The sequence below is a fragment of the Protopterus annectens genome, chromosome 16.part0, assembly GCF_019279795.1.
Source record: "Protopterus annectens isolate FY-2018-M chromosome 16.part0, PAN1.0, whole genome shotgun sequence".
Taxonomy (NCBI): domain Eukaryota; kingdom Metazoa; phylum Chordata; order Ceratodontiformes; family Protopteridae; genus Protopterus; species Protopterus annectens.
In genome coordinates this window covers 869,794,061-869,815,686 of record NC_056750.1, presented here as the reverse complement: position 1 = coordinate 869,815,686, position 21,626 = coordinate 869,794,061, and the positions used below count along the sequence as shown (strand labels likewise).

At 44.6% G+C, this 21,626-nt stretch overlaps 1 protein-coding gene across 1 annotated transcript in view; it reads right to left on the bottom strand.

Moving 5' to 3' along the window:
- Positions 1-21,626, bottom strand: part of NDRG2 (NDRG family member 2) — a 2,287,731-nt gene that overhangs the window by 2,062,194 nt on the left and 203,911 nt on the right. Inside the window, exon 2 of the mRNA XM_044058563.1 lies at positions 1,076-1,117. Coding sequence (XP_043914498.1) covers positions 1,076-1,117 — 42 coding nt within the window. The remainder of the gene's footprint in view (positions 1-1,075; positions 1,118-21,626) is intronic.

Genomic DNA, 21,626 nt, shown 5'->3' with positions numbered 1-21,626 from the left:
CTGAATTTAGCAATCGGAGTCAGTTTAGTTTTACAAAATCGACACCTTGTGTGATGACAGAGATTTTAACCATAGCAAAAGCAGTAGTTGAAGGCTCAATGGATGTGTAAGGTCATAAAAAGCATCTGTCTCGCAAAAATCAGACTTTGGGTAATGTATTACAGAAACATTCTGAAAATAGAAAGGGATTTTGCTACTTGTTCATTTGCTAATGCATTTCCACTGACTGCTAAAGGAAGCAAAGAAGAAAAATCAATGAGAGGAGAGTAAAAATCCAAGGAACAGTACTCTGTTACCCCTTAAGCACCCTCACTCTACAGCTGAGCTCCACTGACACAGAGGAATAAAGTCCTAACTATTACTCAGGTCACTGGAGTTCAGTTAGTAACTTATGCACTTGAAGGAACTGGTGGGGAGAAGAAATGTGCTATTCAACTTACGCCAGCTCATGTTTCTTTCAAGTGATGGTGTGGGGTGCATGGCCCCATGATAGATTCCCAAGGGGAAACCAGAGACCATGAGGAAGTGCTGGCATTAAGGGGTACAGGATACTTGGGGATGTGACTGACATGCCCTTCCTGATGCCCAGCACATGCCGAACCCTCGGTTAAGGAATTTTAAGCATAAGAAGAAACACCTGCACTGAACAAATGGCACCTCTGCTTTTCCTGCTTGGCACTCGTCCCAGGGCTCTCACCTGCCAACTAAAAGGGTAATACAGAATTTAGAAAGTCATGAAGGTACAAACAAAATGAATCCAGAAAAAAATCAGCAGGCAAGCTTTTTTGATCTTAACTAATGTGAGTATAAGAAGAATAAGCTGACGGAACAAAAATACTGTCTCATGGCAGCAACAGTTTCAAGGTTGCTTTCATGTAAAGAATAAAACGTCGAACCTCTCCCCCACCACCACCACGATGAACTTACCAAGGATATCATTCTTGAATAAAGGCCAATAAAAGCATGCAACACTCAGAGGTGCAGTTCCCACTTTGGAAAGTTTTGCATGGTACCTCCAATCTTTCTATCCCTGAGGGATACGTCAAATAGATAGATAGACAGACAAAGAACGTACCTGTCCATGATCCAGAAGAATTCTTGCAGCAATCTCAGCATCCTGAAAAAAAATAACATATTAGAAAGTATTCTTAAAGGAAACTGTACTTTCCACATTTGTGACTGGTTTTGTCGACTACATGATTTACTGATGACAGCTATCACACCTAACAGGTTCCCTCACTCTCCTGCAAAGTCACCATCTCACTTCATCGCTGTCTTCTGTGTGGGAATTTGCATTAGCAACAGAAAAGTACAGCTGTGTATACTTACCATAAATGTAAATGTTCAAGTGTATTCACTATTGCAGTCATCACGTTTGGGTTACCCTGCCAGGGTAACCCTCAGTTGGCCCGAAAACCGGAGGCTTAGTATTTCTGCGTCAGTTGTCATTGCTCCAGGACTGACGTCAGGTTGTCAGTGTTATATGCCATTACATCAGTTTTTCTTGTCCTGTCAGGAGCCCCCAAGAGGGACCTAGGTTATGGTGGAAGAATACCACCAGTAGAAAGTAAATACCAAAAAATCCTTGTAAGGATAGAGAGAGAGAAATTGAGAAAGAGAGACAAGGGGGATGGAGGGAGGGAAACCAGGACTGCAACAGTGAATACACTCGGACATCTAAATTTATGTTAAAGTGTACACAACTGTGCTATGTTCTTTGTGTTTCACTGTTGCAGTCATCACATTTGGGTTGATTTCCAAAGCTACAGAAAAGGGTGGAGGCAGTCAAGAAGACTGGGGGCTGGCTAGGATACCCTGCAAGACTACTGTGGCAAAGCCTGCCCTGGATTTGGAGAAGATAGGCAGGTGGTAATGCTTGGTGAAGGTATGAACAGATGTCCATGTTGCAGCCTCCAGGATGTCCCTGGTGGGGACCCCTCTGAGGAAGCTGCAGAGGTGGAGGCTGCTCTGGTAGAATGTGTCCTGACTCCCTTGGGGGGAGGTTTCCCGTGCTGCTTGTGGCAGAAATGAATGCAGTGTGCTATCCATTTGGAAATGGCTTGTTTGGATATGGCCTTGCCCTCTGCTCCTGCAGCAAAGCTGACTAACAACTGAGGCGGGCAAATGAATGGATTGGTTGAGAGCCACACTGGACACCACTTTTGGCATGGAGGCTGGGTTAGTCCTAAGGGAGACCCTGTCAGCATGGAAAATGATGCAGGTCTCTACAGCCATTGGGGCTTGTAGCTCAGATACTCTTCTAGCTGAAGTGATGGCCAGAAGCAAGGCAGTCTTCCAAGAGAGGAACTTTAACTCTGTGGACGCTGCTGGTTCAAAGGGGGTCAGGGTGAGCTTTTCCAAAACAAAGTTAAGGTCTCAAGCTGGGGTACGTGCTCTTCTAGGTGGGCTCAGGTTGTTAGCTCCTCTTATGGAATTGTTTGATGAGAGGGTGGGAGAAAAGAGGTGGTTCTGTGCTTAAATGAGCAGAGATGGTAGAGGCATGAATTTTAATGGAAGAGAAGGATAGACCCCTGTGCAGTAGGTCAGCCAGGTAATCCAGAATAAGAGGTAGGGAAGGCTGTGCAGTTCCAGCTCCCTTAGCCTGGATCCAGGTGCAAAACTTTTTCCACTTGTCTAGCACTAAGGCGTCTGGCCTCAAATATAACATCTAGAACTTATTTGCTTATATTGGTAGCTTGTGCAGTGGTCAGGGAACTGATGGTTGAAGTGAGAAGCAAACAGGTCGACCTTTGGGGTGCCCCATTTCTGGGTTACAAGGATGAAGGTTCTTTGGTCTAGTTGCCATTCATGTGGGTCCAGAAGATTTCTGCTCAAGTTGTCTGCCAGAGAGTTGAGAGAGACTGGCAGGAATTGTGCTAACAGGTGTAGTTGCATGACTTGAGGCCGTGTGCCCACGGGTCACGGCGAGCCTGCACAGAGGGTACGAGTAAGTCCCTCCCTGCTTGTTGAGTGGTGTTGTCTAGTTTGATCACTAGAGGCCCTGGGGAGAGTAGGGGTCTGAAGGCTGTCAGAGCTTGCTGAAGAGCTAGCACCTCTTTTAGGTTGAGGTGCAGATGTATTTGATTTGGGCTCCATTGGCCCTGAATGCACCTGCCGTCCAAGTGTGCACCCCAGGCATTGTCTGATATGTCTGTGGTTAGGGTCTGGGCAGCGTAGGGTTGTGAGAAGGGTAGTCCCTTGTTGTGGTTGCATGCTGCTGTCCACCAAAGGAAATCTTTCCTTAAACAAGGTAGCATTGGTATAAGAATTTCCAGGTCTTGGGAGTGTTGACACCAAAGGCTCTTTAGGTACCATTGAAGTTTCCTCACATGCAGTCTGGCATATAGAATGAGTAGAATGCAAGAAGCCATGAACCCCAGCTTGCAGGATTTTCCTTGTGGATAATTGGGGTCTAGTGGCTAGTTGAGAGAAGTAGGCTGTCAGGCAGGTTTGCTTTTCTGTTGTAAGGAATACCATCTGGGATGCCGTGTCCAGGCTTGCTCCCAGGAATACAATGTTTTGCGTGGGTACTAGTTTGGATTTCTTTTCATTGACAGTATACGCCAGGGAGGTCAGTAGGTCCTTTACAAAGGTCAGGTGCTTTAGCAGCTTTTGCTGACTGTCTGTCTGAATCAGGCAGTCATCTATGTATGGGGTAAATTTCAATATTTCTTTGTCTGCAAAAAGCAATGGTGGGAGCCAGGCATTTTGTGAAAACTCTGGGAGCAGTGGTTAAGCCAAAGGAAAGAGCAGAGAACTGAAAGTGCAGTGATCCTGCCCTGCAACGGCAATATTTCCTGCAAGATTCCCTGATTGGGATGTGTAGGTAGGCCTCTTTTAGGTCTAGGGTGGCTAACCAAGCATCCTTGGAGAGCATAGGCAGAAGTTGCTGGAGGGTGAGCATTCTGAATTTTGGTATCACCAGGAAAGTGTTTAGAATGGATAGATCACTGATGTGGTGACAGGTGCCATCTTGTCTGGGTACCAGGAAGAGTCTGGAGTAGAAACCTTGGCCTACCTGTTCTGCAGGAACATGCTCTATTGCCCTCATTGAGAGCAGGGAAAGGACTTGCTTTTTGGCCTCTGCCCACTGGTTTTGGGGAAGATCTGGGAACCCCTTTGGGGTAGGAAGAGTGTGGAAATAATTTTTATCCCTGGGACACTATGTTAAGGACCCAGCAGTCTTTAGTAATGGTGGCCCAGGAGCTTGCGTGGAAGGAAAGTTTTCCTCCTAGGGGCAAGAACAGGTGGGCAGAGGGAGGGGGTGGACGTGTAAAATCATTGTGAGTTCTTTCCATTTTGGGTTGTCTTAGCACTCCCTGGTTTTGAAGAGGAGGAACTTCATTGCTTAGATCTCTGCATTCCCTGGGGCTGCTGTCTGGGGGAACCTTTCTCCCTGGGGTCTGGGCTAAGCTGACCTGGAGGTGGCAGGAAAGGACCAGTGCTTGGAGAGGCAATGTCTACTGAACCTCGGTGGCTGGATCTGCAAGAAGTCTTTAACTGTCTGCATAGATTTAGCTTTTTCTTCCATCTTTTTTAAGACCTCCTCTGCCTTGGTGCCAAATAAGTTGTCTTTGTGCAAGGGTGCATCCAATAACTTGGATTTGACATGGTCTGGAAAGGGCTGTTCCTTTAGCCAAGCATACCTTTTAAGGACAGAGCCAGTGACTGCTGCCCTACAAGATGCTTCTAGGGCATCAAAACCACATTGTAAGGTGTGTTTAGTTACTTGATTTGCAGAATGCATTAACTCTTGTAACTCTATTTTCTGCACAAGCAGGAAAGGAAGATATTTTTTCTTTGAGGAGTTCCATGGTATGTTGCTGATATTTCAGCATGTGGAACTGACAATTTAATGCTCTAATAGCAAGAGTAGCATAGGTGTACATTTTTTTACCCCATCTGTCTAATGCTTGGGAATCCCTGTCTGAGGGGGTGGGATTCTTATCAGAAGTTGCTTTAATTCCTTTAGGTCCTTGAGAGATAACCTAGGGGTCAGCAGTAGGGTTTTTGAATAGAAATTTGTGAGAGTCAGGGACTCTATAGTACCCGTCAGGTTTCCTGGAAGCAGGAGGGAGGGTGTCAGGAGTCAAACTGGATTCCATAAAAACATCAACCACAACATGCAGGACAGGAGAAATGGTCAGACGTCTGTGGAACATCTAAGAATTCCCTGAGCCTCTTTATTGACGGAGGGTAGTCTTGACACGTTCATTGGAAATGTCTCCTTAAGGTATGTAGGGTTTCCCCAAAGGAAAAGTCCTCGGGTGGAGAGGCAGAAGGGATGGATTCCTCTGCATCAGAATCCTCATAAGCTGAGAGGGGGTAGCCTGGCTTCCCCTGATAAGCATTATAAGGTCTTCCGCCATTTTAAGCATCTGAGACTGAAGCAAGGAAGCAGGTGCCTGAGACTGGGTCAGTTTCTTGGGTGTGGTTTGTAACCTGGGTCTTAGAAACTTGGTAGTTTTTGAAAGAACTGTAGACGCGAAAGAAGTTTTCAGTCTGTGTTGAGAATCGGTAGTGCAAAGTACTTCCTCAGAAGACGGTGCCTGCTCAGTGGCTCCGGATCCATCCAAGGTAGAGACATCCGCAGGATCCTTAGTCGGTGAAGAGTCTCGCGGCATACCAGACTTCGAAAGGGTCTAGGTAGCAGCCTTTGAATCCACAGAAGCAGACATCAGAGGCTGCGAAAGTGCCTCACTGAGGACCGAACTGACAACTAGCTTAACGGAAGCGTTGTTGGCAGTTTTGGACCTGTGCGGTCTGTCTCTTTACTTGTATGTTTTTTTCAGAAAATCTGCTGTCGGATGGCTTACCGAAGCCAAATTGGAATTCAAGGACTGAGAACGAAAATATTTAGCTACAATAAGGGCCCGACGATGTATAGTTCTGGTGTTGAACAAAGCACAAAAGCAACAGCGGGGGACATCGTAGTCTGGGCCTAAGCAAGTGACGCAGTAAGAATGAAAATCTCGGTGTGGTATTTGCTTTACACAGGCGAGACAATTCTTAACTTTTTCTGACATCGGTTAGAGCAAGGAAAAGGATCCCCAACGGGGTACTTAGCTTTAGAAGACTTCAACTTCAATTAGGAAACGAAAAGCTCAGGTAGCGGCTGACCAGCACTTGTGCAAACTGCTTCGGGCTTCATGGCAAAAAAGACTGATTTAATTGCGTCGGCTGCCTTAATTTATAACACTGACAACCTGACGTCAGCCCTGGAGCGACGGCAACCGACGCAGAAATACTAAGCCTCTGGTATTCGGTCTGACTGAGGGCTACCCTGGAAGGGATAACCCAAATGGGATGACTGTAACAGAGATACACAAAGAAAGTACAGTTGTGTACACTTACCATAAATGTAGATGTTTGAGTGTATTCACTGTTGCAGTCATCACATTTGGGTTATCTGCTTGCAGTAGCCCTCAGTCGGCCTGATTATCAAAGTATTGGGTCCTGCATCGGTTGCTGTCTCATCTTCCGTGACGTCAGGTAGTCAGGGGTATAAAGCATGCAGCCGATGCCATTACATCAGGTTTTCTTTCCCCAGGTGTCAGGTGCCACCCTAATGGGAAGCAATTTTATATATATATATATATATATATATATATATATATATATATATATATATATATATACACACACACACACACACACACACACACACACACACACATATATATATATATATATATATATATATATATATACACACACACACACAAGGTTATACCTCCACCACAAAAGCAAATACACCAAAAAGCTTTTAAGTATAGTAAAGGAGAATAGAGCTACAGCCAAAGGAAGTCGGGGCTGGAGGGAGGGTAACCAGGACTGCAACACTGAATACACTCGAACATCTACATTTATGGTAAGTGTACACAACTGTACTATGTTCTTCATGTTTCACTGTTGCAGTCATCACATTTGGGTAGATTCCCAAAGCTAAGGATGGGAGGAGGAATTTAGATAGCATTAGGACCAGCTATAAGGCCCTGCAAGACTGCAGTGGCAAAGCCAGCTCTGGATTTAGAAAAAAATTGGCAAATGGTAATGATTGGTGAAAGTATGTACAGAACTCCAGGTAGCAGCTTCTAGGACGTCTCTGGTAGGGACACCTCTGAGAAAGGCTGTAAAGGTAGATGCAGCCCTGGTTGAATGTGGTCTTATTCCCTGTGGGGTAGGTTTTCCATGGTGCTTACAGCAGAAATGAATGCAATGGCCTATCCATTTAGAAATGGTTTGCTTTGAAATGGCCTGCCCCTCTGCCCCTTCAGTAAATGCCACCAGCAGCTTTTCAGATTTCCTTTGAGGTTTAGTCCTGTCCAAGTAAAATCTAACTTGTCTGTGCACATCTAAGGAGTGCAGTATCCGTGTATCTGTTTGTTCTGTGGATTAGAAAAGAAGGTTGGCAAATGAATGGATTAAGAGCCACACTGGATACACCTTGGGCATGAAGGAGGGATTGGTCCTGAGGGACACACTGTCTGCATGAAAGATGATGAAAAGCTCCACTGCCATAAGGGTCTGTAATTCAGACACCCTTCTTGCTGAAGTGATGACTAAAACGAAGGCCGTTTTCCAAGAATTGAATTTTATCTCTGCACTTGCAGCTGGCTCAAAAGGAGGAAGAGTGAGTTTTTCCAATACAAAGTTAAGGTCCCAGGCTGGAGTTGGGGCTTTCCTGGGTGGTCTTAAGTTTTTGGCCCCTCTGAGGAACTGCTTGAGCAGTGGGTGAGAAAAGAGGGGTGGTTCTGTGTTGTAATGAGCTGAAATGGTTGAGGCGTGAATTTTGATGGAGGAAAAGGAAAGGCCCTTGTGAAGCATCTCAGTTAAGTACTGAAGAATCTGAGGTAAATTGGGCACTGCTGTGGCCATCCCTTCAGTTTGTTTCCAGGCACAGAATCTTTTCCATTTTTCAGCATAGGATTTTCTAGTACTAGGCCTCCTTGCCTCCAAAATGACATCCAACACTTGTTTACTGAGGGATGGTAACGGAGAGATTAGGTAATTAGCCAGGCTGCCAAGTTCAGGGTTTGAAGCTGAGGGTGCAGAATCTGGCTCTCCTGCTGTGACAGCAGGATAGGAGTCTGAGGCAGGTGCCATGGGGTTAGCTGTCACACACTGCGCAAGAGGGGGTACCAGTGTTTGTGTGGCCAGTCTGGTGCAATCAGTATCATCCTTGGTTTGTCCTGTTTGATCTTTAGTAGTACTTTGGAGAGGAGAGGCAGAGGAAGAAAGGCATAAACTGATAGATTTTTCCAGCTGAAGGATAGCGCATCCACTTTCCAAGCTTGTCCTTGTGCATAATTTGTCCAATTGGTAGTTCTGGGGGGGGGGAGGCAAACAGTTCTATATCTGGGCTCCCCCATTTGTTGATCAACATGTTGAGTCTTTGGTTCCAGTTTCCACTTGTGTGGGTCCATGAGATTTCTGCTTAGTTCGTCTGCCAGTGTATTTAGTTTTCCTGACAGGAAATGAGCCTTTAGATGCACTTGGTAGCTCAAGGCTGTGTTACACAGAGCCATGGCTAGTCTGCAGAGGGGGTAAGAATGGGCACCCTCCCCCCTGCTTGTTTATGTACCACATAACAGTAGTGTTGTCCATCTTTACCATTAATTGTCCTGGAAGAATGTGGTTCTTTAAGGCTGTCAGAGCATTCTGTACAGCTAACATTTCTTTTTGATTGATATGCAGGTGCATTTGACTTGGGTTCCATTTGCCCTAAATTCACTTCCCTGCCAGGTGAGCCCCCCATGCATAGTCTGATGCGTCTGTTGTTAGGGTTTGGGCGGCAGGGGGTAGAGTGAATGGTAGTCCCTTGTTTTGGTGGCAGGCCTCTGCCCAAAGGAACTGTAACCGTCGGCAAGGTATGATAGGAATCATTGCTTCTAGATCCTGAGAATGCTGACACCATAGGCTTTTTAGATACCATTGTAGTTTCCACACATGCAGTCTTGCATATGGAATTAGTAGAATGCACGAGGCCATGAACCCCAAGGCTTGAAGTATTTGCCTTGCAGATAGCAGGGTTTTTGTGGCCACTGGTTTGAAGTAATTTGTCAAATGAATTTGTTTCTCCGGTGTGAGGAAAGCCATCTGGGAAGCTGTGTTCAAGCTTGCTCCCAGGAATATAATTTGTTGACAGGGTAATAGATGTGATTTATTTTCGTTTGTGGTGTACCCCAGACAAGTTAACACCTTTTGTACAAATGGCAGAGGATTCAGAAGTATGTCCTGGCTTTCTGCCTGAATTAGACAATCGTCCAGGTATGGGTATATTTGAATATTTCTTTGCCTGCAAAACGCAATGACTGGAGCTAGGCACTTTGTGAATACCCTGGGCACAGTAAATATGCCAAGGGGCAGTGAAGAGAACTGATAGTGCATGAAGCCTGCATTGAAGCGTAGGTATCTTCTGCAAGATTCCCTGATTGCGATGTGCAGGTAAGGCTTCCTTTAAATCCAGTGTTCCCAACCAGGCATCCTTGCCTAGCATAGGACGTAACTGGTGAAGAGTTAGCATCTTGAATTTTGGAATCACGAAAAAGTTTCTCAAGGTAGAAAGGTCCAGGATAGGACGCCATGAGTTGTCTTTTCTGGGCACCAGGAAAAGTCTTGAGTAGAAACCTTGTCCCTTTTCCTCTTCTGGGACAGTTTGAATAGCCCTTATACTTAAGAGAGAGAGTACTTGCTTTTGAGCCTCTGCCCACTGATTTGGGGGTAGATCTGGCCAACTGTTTGGGGTTGGTAAGGTGTAGAAGTGAAATCTGTATCCTTGGGACACTATATTTAGCAGAACAATCTTTCCCCCCAAAGGAACAGTCAGTTGAGAAGTGCTTGGAAGTTTTAAAGTTAAGTCATTGAGAGAGTTTACCAAAGGGGGAGTCTTACTACTCCCTGATTTGGAATTGGGAGCCCCCCACTGCTTAGTCCTGTGCGTACCTTGGGACTGAAGCCTGGGTGTTCTGCTGGTTTTGGGTTTGGACTGAGAAGGCCTGGAAGAGGCAGGAAAGGACCAATTCTTAGAGGGCCAATGCCTACTAAATCTGGGAGGCTGTACTTGTAGGAAATCTTTAACAGTTTGCATAGATTTAGCTTTTTCCTCCATCTTTAAGAACTTCTTCTACTTTGTTGCCAATCAGGCGGTCTTGATTTAAGGGAGCATCCAGCAATTTGGCTTTAACATGATCTGGCAAGGATTGCTCCTTAAGCCAAGCATGCCTTCTAAGTACAGACCCAGTTACAGCAGCCTTGCAAGATGCCTCTAGTGAATCAAAACCACATTGACAAGTATGTTTTCCAACTTGTTCAGCAGAATACATCAAATCCTGTAAATCCTTGTTTTCGGCACAGTCAGGAATCAACATCATTTTCTGTTTAAGCAATCCAATAATATGCTGCTGATACTTTAACATATGAAACAGGCAATTTAAGGCTCTAATGCCCAAAGTTGCAGAAGTGTATACCTTCTTACCCCATCTATCCAGCACCCTGGAGTCTCTATCAGAGGGGGAAGGATTTTTGGTAGTAGTGGCTTTAATGCCCTTGGGACCCTGTGAAATGGTTTCAGGATCCGCAGTAGGATTTTTAAAAAGGAACTTGTGAGAGTCAGGAACCCTGTAATATCTATCAGGTTTTCTGGGAGCAAGAGGTAAAGAGTCAGGGGCCAAGCTAGATTCCGAAAAGGCATCATCAACAATGTCTAGTACAGGAGGGATAGCTAAAGGCCTGTGCTGAGGCATGAGTAAGAAATCCCTAAGCCTCTTTTTAGAATCAGAGTAATCCTGGCTTTCCCAAAGAAAATGCTCCCTAAGAGTATGCAAGGTTTCACCAAAAGAGAAATCCTCAGGAGGGGAAGCAGAGGGAATAGAGTCCTCTGCATCAGAATCCTCATAGGTAGATGAGGGAAAATCCTGGTCATCAGAGGAAACAGAAATTTCAGAATCCTGGTCAGAAGTACAAGCAAATTCAGTCCTAAGTCTCTTAGAGTGGGAAGGTTGGCTTCCCCTGATTAAAGTAATAAGGTCTTCAGCCATTCTTATCATTTGCCTTATCAGAGTCCTGACCATGCGGTCTGGGCGTCAGTTTTCTAGGCATGGTTCCAGTTTTAGGCCTTGAAGAAGAAGATGGCGTCGGTTTAATATGCAAGTCAGTAGGCATGAATACACCCTCAGAAGCCGGTGCCTGCACAGTGGCTCCGGACCCATCCAAGATAGAGACATCCGCAGGTTCCACATTTGAAGCATCTCGCGGCATACCACACTCCAAATGGGTCTCAGTAGAGGCCTGCGAATCTGAAGTGGCAGGTATCAGTGGCTGCGAAAGTGCCTCACTGAGTACCTGCAAACTGGCAACTGGCTTAGGAGAAGTGTCATCGGCAGCTTTGGACCTAGGCAGCATGTCTCTGTCTTTATCTTTGCATTTTTTCAGAACGTCGGTAGTCGGATGGCTTACCAAAAACATATCTGGATAATTGAACCGAGTACCAAAATATTTAGAAGCGAAAATATACTGACAACAAATAGTTCACTGCTTAAATAAGGCACAAAACAGACAGCGAGGTACGTTGTGGTCAGGGCCTAGGCAAGGAATACAGTACAAATGAAAATCTTTATGAGGTATTTGTTTTCCACAAGTAATACAATTATTGACTTTTACTGATATCGGTTTAGAACAAGAAAAAGTTCCCCAATGGGGTACTTAACATTAGTTTAATACTTCGGTTCTCAAACTCTAAAATGAAAATTTCAGCAGTCGGCCGACCAGCACTTGTGAACTGCTTCTGCTTCGGGCACTGCACGCCAAGAAAGACTGACATAATGGCGTCGGCTGCATGCTTTATAACCCTGACTACCTGACGTCAAGGAAGATGAGACAGCAACCGACACAGGACCCAAGACTTTGATAATCAGGCTGACTGAGGGCTACTGCAAGCAGATAACCCAAATGTGATGACTGCAACAGTGATACACGAAGAACATCGTGCAAATGTGGCATCATAGTGAATGGTTCAGTAGGATTCCATGCAAACAAGCCATGCTAGAGACAATGATCTCTGCAAATGTCAAACTAGAGTTAAGAGCACTGTTACAAATACATGACATTCTGTTCTCTTAGGAGTTACCTGCATGCATGAGGCATATGGTCAATATTTTCTTAAAACAGCAACAGCTCTGGATACAGCACCAAAATGTTACAAATGCCTTGACCTAAGTAGTTTATGGTCTATCTCACTTACTGTACTTTCCTGTTTTCAGTCATGAATTCATAATAATAATGTCATGAATTATTCATTTTCTTCACTTCTGAATCCTAAACAAAAGTCAAGTTCTCCCATTCTGAAGCTGCTGGATTTACAGATATGGTTTTCTGTGCAAATGAAAACATGACATCCTGCCTGACATATGATGCTGTCATGGGAATAATATATGCACAAAATCAACCTCATGAAATTTTGCAATCTCTGGGCAGTTGATGGAAGTGTACAGATCACTGCATCATATATCACCACAGTGTACAGTTCAGTACATCCTATATTAAAATAGTGGACAAAATACATGCAAAGCTGATGGAAATGTACAGTGTAAAGTTCAGCTATTACTACAGCACAAGGAACATGTGCACAGTTTATAAATGTACAGTGTACAGCTCAGTACATCACATATTGCAACAGTGTACAGCTCAGTTTAACATTTACTACTACAGCACACAGGATGCATACACAGGAGATGGAAATGTACAGTGTACAGCTCAGTACATCACATATTGCAACAGTGTACAGCTCAGTTTAACATTTACTACTACAGCACACAGGATGCATACACAGGAGATGGAAATGTACAGTGTACAGCTCAGTACATCACATATTGCAACAGTGTACAGCTCAGTTTAACATTTACTACTACAGCACACAGGATGCATACACAGGAGATGGAAATGTACAGTGTACAGCTCAGTACATCACATATTGCAACAGTGTACAGCTCAGTTTAACATTTACTACTACAGCACACAGGATGCATACACAGGAGATGGAAATCTACAGTGTACAGCTCAGTACATCACATATTGCTACAGAGTACAGCTCAGTTTAACATTTACTACTACAGCACACAGGATGCATACACAGGAGATGGAAATCTACAGTGTACAGCTCAGTACATCACATATTGCAACAGTGTACAGCTCAGTTTAACATTTACTACTACAGCACACAGGATGCATGCACAGGAGATGGAAATCTACAGTGTACAGCTCAGTACATCACATATTGCAACAGAGTACAGCTCAGTTTAACATTTACTACTACAGCACACAGGATGCATACACAGGAGATGGAAATCTACAGTGTACAGCTCAGTACATCACATATTGCTACAGTGCACAGAACACATGCGCAGCTGATGGAAATGCACAATGAACAGCACCCGTATTACTGCACCACAATTAACACATGCACAACTGTTGGATAGGAGTATATGGGTCAGATACTACACTACAAGGAACACATACACAACTGATGGAAAAGCATAGTGTACAACTCAGTACATCACATATTACTACAGCACACAGAACATATACAGCTGATGGAAATGTACAGTGTTCAGCTCAGTACACTGTTACTACAGTGGACATAACATTTGTACAGCTGATAGGAATGTGCAGTATACAGCTCAGCACATCGTATTTTAGAGTGTACAGCTCAGCACATCATATGTTGAGTGTACAGCACAGTACATCATACATCATTACAGCACACAGAAAGTACAGTTTTGTACCTACCATAAATGTAGATGTCCGAATAGGAATGCATCTGCAGTCCTTACAAATGGGTTGTCCTGTCGTCAGGCAGCCCTTCGGTCGGCCGGATTCCAAAGTCTGGGTCTGGCCTCGGCTGGTGTCGCACTTCACCCGACGTCATAGCTGCAGCTTTTTGGGTATAAAGGTATCAGCCGATGCCATTTTCCTCAGTGTTTCTTGCCCCAGATGCCAGTTGCACTCTTGGATAGCTAAATTTTGGATAAATGCCAATGTTTCCAAATAGTAGAAGGCAAACACAAAAAATAAGCATGTATGTACATATATACAAACAAATACACCATAAGAGATCCCCCCCCCAGCTAGCTATTAGATGGGCAAATACCCTAGGAATATCTCAGAGGGGAAGGAGGGTGGGTAATCCTGACTGCAGATGCATTCCTATTCAGACATCTACATTTATGGTAGGTACAAAACTGTACTATGTCCTTCAAGGATGCATCTGCAGTCCTTACAAATGGGTAGAATACCATAGCCAAACTAGGGGAGGAGGAAGAGGAAATTATGGTGTAGTTAGGATCCCTTGCAAAACAGCAGTGGCAAACCCTGCTCGGGATCTAGAGTATAAAGGTAAGTTATAATGCTTGGCAAATGTATGCACGGAGGTCCAAGTAGCAGCCTCTATAATGTCCTTGGTAGGCACTCCTCGTAAGAAAGCTGTGGTAGTGGCTGTAGCCCTTGTAGAATGAGGCCTTATGTTCTGTGGAGTTTGCTTTCCATGGTAGGAGTAGCAAAATCTGATGCAATTTCCTATCCACTTGGAGATTGTCTGTTTTGAAATTGCTTTTCCTTCCCTTCCTGTTGCATATGCTACCAGAAGCTGGTCAGTTTTTCTATTGCCCTTGGTTCTGTCCAGGTAGTAGCGTAACTGTCTATGTACATCCAAAGTATGCAGCAGTCTTTCCCCCCTGTTCTGTGGATTGGGGAAGAATGTAGGTAGGTGGATAGCCTGGTTTAAAGACACTCTGGATACCACCTTAGGCATAAATGTAGGATTTGTTCTCATGGACACTCTGTCTTGATGGAAGATCAGGAAGGGTTGTACTGCCATTAAAGCCTGTAGCTCAGAAACCCTTCTTGCTGAGGTAATTGCCAGCAGGAAAGCAGTCTTCCAGGATAGGTGTTGTAGTTCTGCTGTTGCTGCTGGTTCGAAAGGAGGAAGTGTCAATTTTTCTAACACAAAGTTCAAGTCCCATGCTGGCAATGGTGGTTTCCTAGGAGGTTTTACATTTTTAATTCCTCTCAGAAACTGCCTGAGTAGAGGATGCGAGAAGACAGGGGGATCGAAGCTGTATTCTGCAGAAATAGCTGATGCATGTATCTTGATGGAGGAATAGGACAGGCCTGTATGGAAGAGCTCTGCCAAGTACTCCAGGATGTTGGCTATGTTTACCTTTGGCACATCTTTTCCCCTTTCAGTACTCCAAATGAGAAATCCTTTCCATTTTCCTGCATAGTTCCTTCTTGTTGAAGGTCTGCGGGCCTCAAGGGTAATGTCTTTAACCCTTTGGGATAAATTTGGGTTAGTTGCTCTTATGTAATGTTCCAGGCAGTCAGCTGCAGAGTTTTCAGGTTTGGATGCAGGGTGTTGTAGCCGTTCTGTGTTAACAGCAATGGGATCAGGGGTAGTGTCCATATTTGTTCCTGAGACATGCTCCTTAGTAATGGGTACCAATGTTGTCTTGGCCAGTCTGGAGCTATCAGAATGATCCTTGGATGTTCCTCTTTGATCTTCAGAAGCACCTTGTGCATCAAAGGAAGTGGTGGGAATGCATATGCTGTCAGGTTCTTCCAACTGAAAGATAGGGAGTCCACCTTCCAAGCAAGTGGGTGGTACGTCCTTGTGCAGAATTTCTTGAGCTGGTGATTGAGTGGGGATGCAAATAAGTCTATTTGTGGTAGTCCCCATTTCCTTGTGATGGCCTTGAAGATGTCTGGGTGTAGCATCCATTCGTGAGCATCCGTGGTAGTTCTGCTTAATATGTCTGCTAGGATGTTTTCTTTTCCCGGTACAAAAATTGCTTGTAACTGAATGTTGTAGCTCAGAGCCATATTCCATAGGTCCAGTGCCATCCGGCATAGAGGGTATGAATGTGTGCCTCCCTGTTTGTTGATGTACCACATGACTGTGGTGTTGTCTGTCCTTATCATCAACTGCCCTTCTTGGAGGAATGGTCTGAAATTCTGGATTGCCAGTTTTACTGCCAGCATTTCCTTTAGATTTATGTGCAGGTGCAGCTGATCTTGAGTCCATAAGCCTTGTATGCACTTGTCCAGCATGTGGGCCCCCCAACCGAGGTCTGAGGTGTCCGTTGTGATGGTTTGGCTTGGTTGAATGCTGTGGAAGGGCAAACCTGTGTTTGACTGACATGCCTGAGCTCACCATAGGAACTCTTGTTTCAGGCATGGGATTAGTGGTATTTTGGTTTCTAGGCTGTGCCTGTGTTGAGACCATAAATTCTTCAGGTACCACTGTAGCTTTCTCATATGCAGTCTGGCATGAGGGACCAGGATTATGCAGGATGCCATGAAGCCCAAGGCCTGCAGTACTTTTCTTGCTGTTAGTTGGTTCTGCTTTGTTAATGCCAAGAAGTAGAGAGGAAGTTGTTCTTGTTTTTCTGCAGTTAGGAATGCCATCTGTTTTGTTGTGTCCAATTCTGCACCCAAGAAGGTTATTCTTTGGGATGGTATCAGTCTTGACTTTTTTATATTGACTGTATATCCCAGGGCTTGCAGCAAGTAAATGACTCTTTGTAAGTCTTCTGTTAGCTTGATTCTGTTGTCCGCTTGTATCAGGCAGTCGTCCAGGTATGGATAAATTTGGATTCCCTGAAGCCTGCAATGAGCGATTACTGATGCCAGGCATTTCGTGAACACTCTGGGCGCAGTAGATAAGCCAAAGGGCAATGCTGAGAATTGATAATGCTCTGATCCTGCAAGAAATCTGAGGTATCTTCTGCAATTTGGTCGTATGGGGACGTGCAGGTATGCCTCCTTGAGATCTAGAGTCACCAGCCAAGACTCCTTGCCCAGCATGGGAAGAAGCTGCTGTAGGGTCAGCATTTTGAATTTTGGAACAATGATGAATGTGTTTAAAGCGGACAGGTCGAGAATAGGCCTCCAATTTTTCTCTTTTCTTGGTACCAGGAAGAGTCTGGAGTAAAATCCCTTTCCTTGTTCCATAGATGGTACCTTTTCCACAGCTCTCATTTTTGCTAATTGAGCTATTTGTTTTAGAGCTTCTGTCTTTTGATTTGGTGGTAGGTTTGGCATTCCTCTTTTTCCTGGTAAAGTATGGAAATGAAACCTGTAGCCTTGGTCTATAGTTTGCAAAATCCACTTGTCTCTTGTGATGCAGTGCCAGTTTTTTGAAAATAAGGCTAGCTTTCCGCCCAAGGGTGCTGCTATCTGTTCCCTGGTAGGCGGTGCCAGAGTCAAGTCACTGTGATTGTCCTGTTGCAGTGGTAGTAGTTGTGTCTGTGCCTCGCTGGTTGTTACCCTGCCACTGGCGTCCCCTGTAGGCACCTCCTCTTTATTGATTTCTGCCTCTTGAACGCCTATTCCTGCCTCTCTGTGCTTTAGAGGAGTCTGGAAAGGACCAATTTTTGGAAGGCCAGTTCCTGCTAAACCTTGGAGGCTGAACCTGTAAGAAATCTTTCACTGTTTGTACAGATTTTGCCTTCTCTTCCATTTTCTTCAGTACCTGCTGAGCAGGAGAACCAAATAAATTGACCTTATCCATAGGAGCATCTAATAGTTTTGCTTTAACATGATCCGGCAAGACCTGTTCTTTCAGCCATGCATGCCTTCTGATAACTGTGCCAGTCATGGCTGATCTAAAGGAAGCCTCCAGTGCATCATAGCTACATTTTAAAGAATGGTTACTAACCTGCTGAATGTTATTCACCATTTCTAGAACATATTTCTTCAGAGGACAGTTTCTTAGTTAACTGATCAAGCATAAACTCCTGGTATTGGATCATATGAAACTGACAGTTCAATGCCCTAGCTGACAGAGTAGCAGATGTGTGTACTTTTTTACCCCATCTCTCTAAGGACCTGGACTCCCTTTCAGAGGGGAGGGGATTTTTAACAGAGGTAGATGCTACTGCTTCAGGCCCCTGGGAGATAGTCTCGGGATCTGCAAAAGGAGCCTTGTATAAATGGTGATGTGTGTCCGGGACCCTGTAGAACCTATCGGGCTTAGCAGGGGCTGGAGGTAAAGTATCAGGAGCAGTACAAGCATCATTAAATGCATCATCTACAACAGAAAGAACTGGAGGTATAGCTAAAGGCCTATGTTGAGGTAAATATAAAAAGGTCCTAAGCCTTTTCCTTGAATCTGAGAAATCTTGTCCCTGCCATTGAAATTGCTCCCTCATGGCATGTAAGGTTTCCCCAAAGGAAAATTCCTCTGGCGGAGAGGCAGAAGGAATCGACTTCTCAGCATCAGAGTCTTCATAAGGAGAAAAAGGAGCCTCTGGATGGTCTGTATTGTCTGAATCATCAGAAGAGTCATCTGAGGACACTGGCTCAGGGGGCTCTGCTCTCGGTCTTTTTTCTGGAGGTGGTTGAGAGGCCCTGTCTGGGTGAGATTGGGATCCCCTAATTAAAGAGATGAGATCCTCTGCCAGAGTAAGCATTTGGGAATTGGAGCTGGGCCTGTGAGAGGGGGTCTTAGTAGGCACAGACTTAGAAGTTTTTGCTGCTTTAGCCCTGGCAAAGGCCTTTATGGACATGGCTGCAGGAGGCCTAGCAGCACCACGTGCAGGGGTTGAAACATCCAAGGGGATGGTGTCCGATAATTCCTGTGAAACCACAGCAGCAGGTTGGATTTCAGAGGCCGATTCTACCAGGTTAGAAGGGGCCTCGGTAGAAGGCATGGATTCGGCTGAAGTTAGAACCGTTTGCTCGGTTTCGGCCGAAACCGAGACACTCGCGGTTTGCTTAACCGCGGTTTCGGCCGAAACCGCGGACCACGAGTGTCGGTCCTTTTCTTTGCGTTTCTTAGCAACTTGTGAAGTCGGAGGATCCGACGGCATAATGTACGCGAAATCAGAGCCGAAAAACTGTTCAGCAAACTCCGACCGACGTCTAAGCGTCCGTCGGTTGAAAGAAGCACAGGCTAAACAAGCTGCTACGTCGTGGTCTGGGCCTAAACAAGGTAAGCAGTAAGAGTGGAAATCTTTATGAGGTATTTGTTTCCCACAAGTTAAACAGTTATTCACTTTTTCTGACATCGGCTGAGGCAAGAAAGAGTCCCCAACGGGGTACTTAGCTTTTTAGAAGTCTTCGAAGTATTCGGTAGTAGTAATCTCTGGATCTGACCGACCGGCACTTGCGAACAGCTTCTGCTTCGGGCGCCACGCGGCAAGAAAGACGGGGAAAATGGCGTCGGCTGATGCCTTTATACCCGAAAAGCTGCAGCTATGACGTCGGGTGAAGTGCGACACCAGCCGAGGCCAGACCCAGACTTTGGAATCCGGCCGACCGAAGGGCTGCCTGACGACAGGACAACCCATTTGTAAGGACTGCAGATGCATCCTTGAAGGACATCATGTGCACAGCTGTTGAAAATGTACAGTGCACTATATTGCACAAAACAGCCTGTCGTGCACTTTAGTACTCCATGTGTGATCTAGTGGATTAGCGACACTGATGAATGCTGACACTGAATTTACTGAAGCACTTTAATACTCCATGTGTGACCTAGTGCATCACCGACATTGATTAATACCGACACTGAATTTACTGAAGCACTTTAGTACTCCATGTGTGACCTAGTGCATTAGCAACACTGATGAATGCTGACACTGAATTTACTGAAGCACTTTAGTACTCCGTGTGTGACTTAGTGCATCACCGACACTAATGAATGCAGATACTGAATTTACTGAAGCACTTTAGTACTCCATGTGTGACCTAGTGCATCACCGACACTGATGAATGCTGATACTTAATTTACTGAAGAACTTTAGTACTCCATGTGTGACCTAGTGCATTAGCAACACTGATGAATGCTGACACTGAATTTCCTGAAGCACTTTAGTACTCCATGTGTGACTTAGTGCATCACCGACACTGATGAATGCCGATACTGAATTTATTGAAGCACTTTAGTACTCCATGTGTGATCTAGTGCATTAGCAACACTGATGAATGCTGACACTGAATTTACTGAAGCACTTTAGTAATCCATGTGTGACCTAGTGCATCACCGACACTGATGAATGCTGACACTGAATTTACTGAAGCACTTTAGTACTCCATGTGTGACCTAGTGCATCACCGACACTGATGAATGCTGATACTGAATTTACTGAAGAACTTTAGTACTCCATGTGTGACCTAGTGCATTAGCAACACTGATGAATGCCAACACTGAATTTACTGAAGAACTTTAGTACTCCATGTGTGATCTAATGCATTAGCAACACTGATGAATGCTGATACTGAATTTACTGAAGCACTTTAGTACTCCATGTGTGACCTAGTGCATCACCGACACTGATGAATGCTGATACTGAATTTACTGAAGCACTTTAGTACTCCATGTGTGACCTAGTGCATCACCAACACTGATGAATGCTGATACTGAATTTACTGAAACACTTTAGTACTCCATGTGTGACCTAGTGCATCACCGACACTGATGAATGCTGATACTGAATTTACTGAAGAACTTTAGTACTCCATGTGTGACCTAGTGCATTAGCAACACTGATGAATGCCAACACTGAATTTACTGAAGCACTTTAGTACTCCATGTGTGATCTAATGCATTAGCAACACTGATGAATGCTGATACTGAATTTACTGAAGCACTTTAGTACTCCATGTGTGACCTAGTGCATCACCGACACTGATGAATGCTGATACTGAATTTACTGAAGCACTTTAGTACTCCATGTGTGACCTAGTGCATTAGCAACACTGATGAATGCTGACACTGAATTTACTGAAGCACTTTAGTACTCCATGTGTGACCTAGTGCATTACCGACACTGATGAATGCCAACACTGAATTTACTGAAGCACTTTAGTACTCCATGTGTGACCTAGTGCATCACCGACACTGATGAATGCTGATACTGAATTTACTGAAGCACTTTAGTACTCCATGTGTGACCTAGTGCATTAGCAACACTGATGAATGCCAACACTGAATTTACTGTAGCCCTTTAGTACTCCATGGACCTAGTGCATCACAACACTGATGAATGCTGATACTGAATATTTGGTTTGGACTGAAGCACACAGAGCTCCTTGTTAGTTGTAGCTGCTACACTTTAAAGAAGAGAAGGACTTTCTTTTGGTTCTCAGCTTTAAGTTGAGGGAGGTACCAGATTAGAGAACGGCTAATGGTGTCAGAAGAGCCAGCTAAAGCTCTGGTTTAAGTCAAAAGTGGGGATAATGTAAGGAGAATAAAAAAATGCTGATTTACATTATGTACTCTGCTAACAGCATATCCACAAATACTTAGAGTCTGCATCTGTTTAAGTCAGGAAAAATGTTATGCACTACATAATAATGAGCTATGTACATATCAATTTTAAATGGGTCCAAAGCTTGGTTAAAAAAAAACAAGATCAGAGGATTATGGGAAATTCAAAACAACTGAGTCTTGTGACAATTTACTCTTTCCCCACCCTTGGAATGTACCCCTGACCCTGAGGAAGGTTAGGCCAGTCAAGTCTGATGTGAATTTGTGAATACTCCAGGTCCTGATTGAAGGATGATAGTGTATCACACTGCTTAACCTGTAGGGGTTTAGTTTGTTCCAGAGGTGGGGGTGGCGCTGTGTG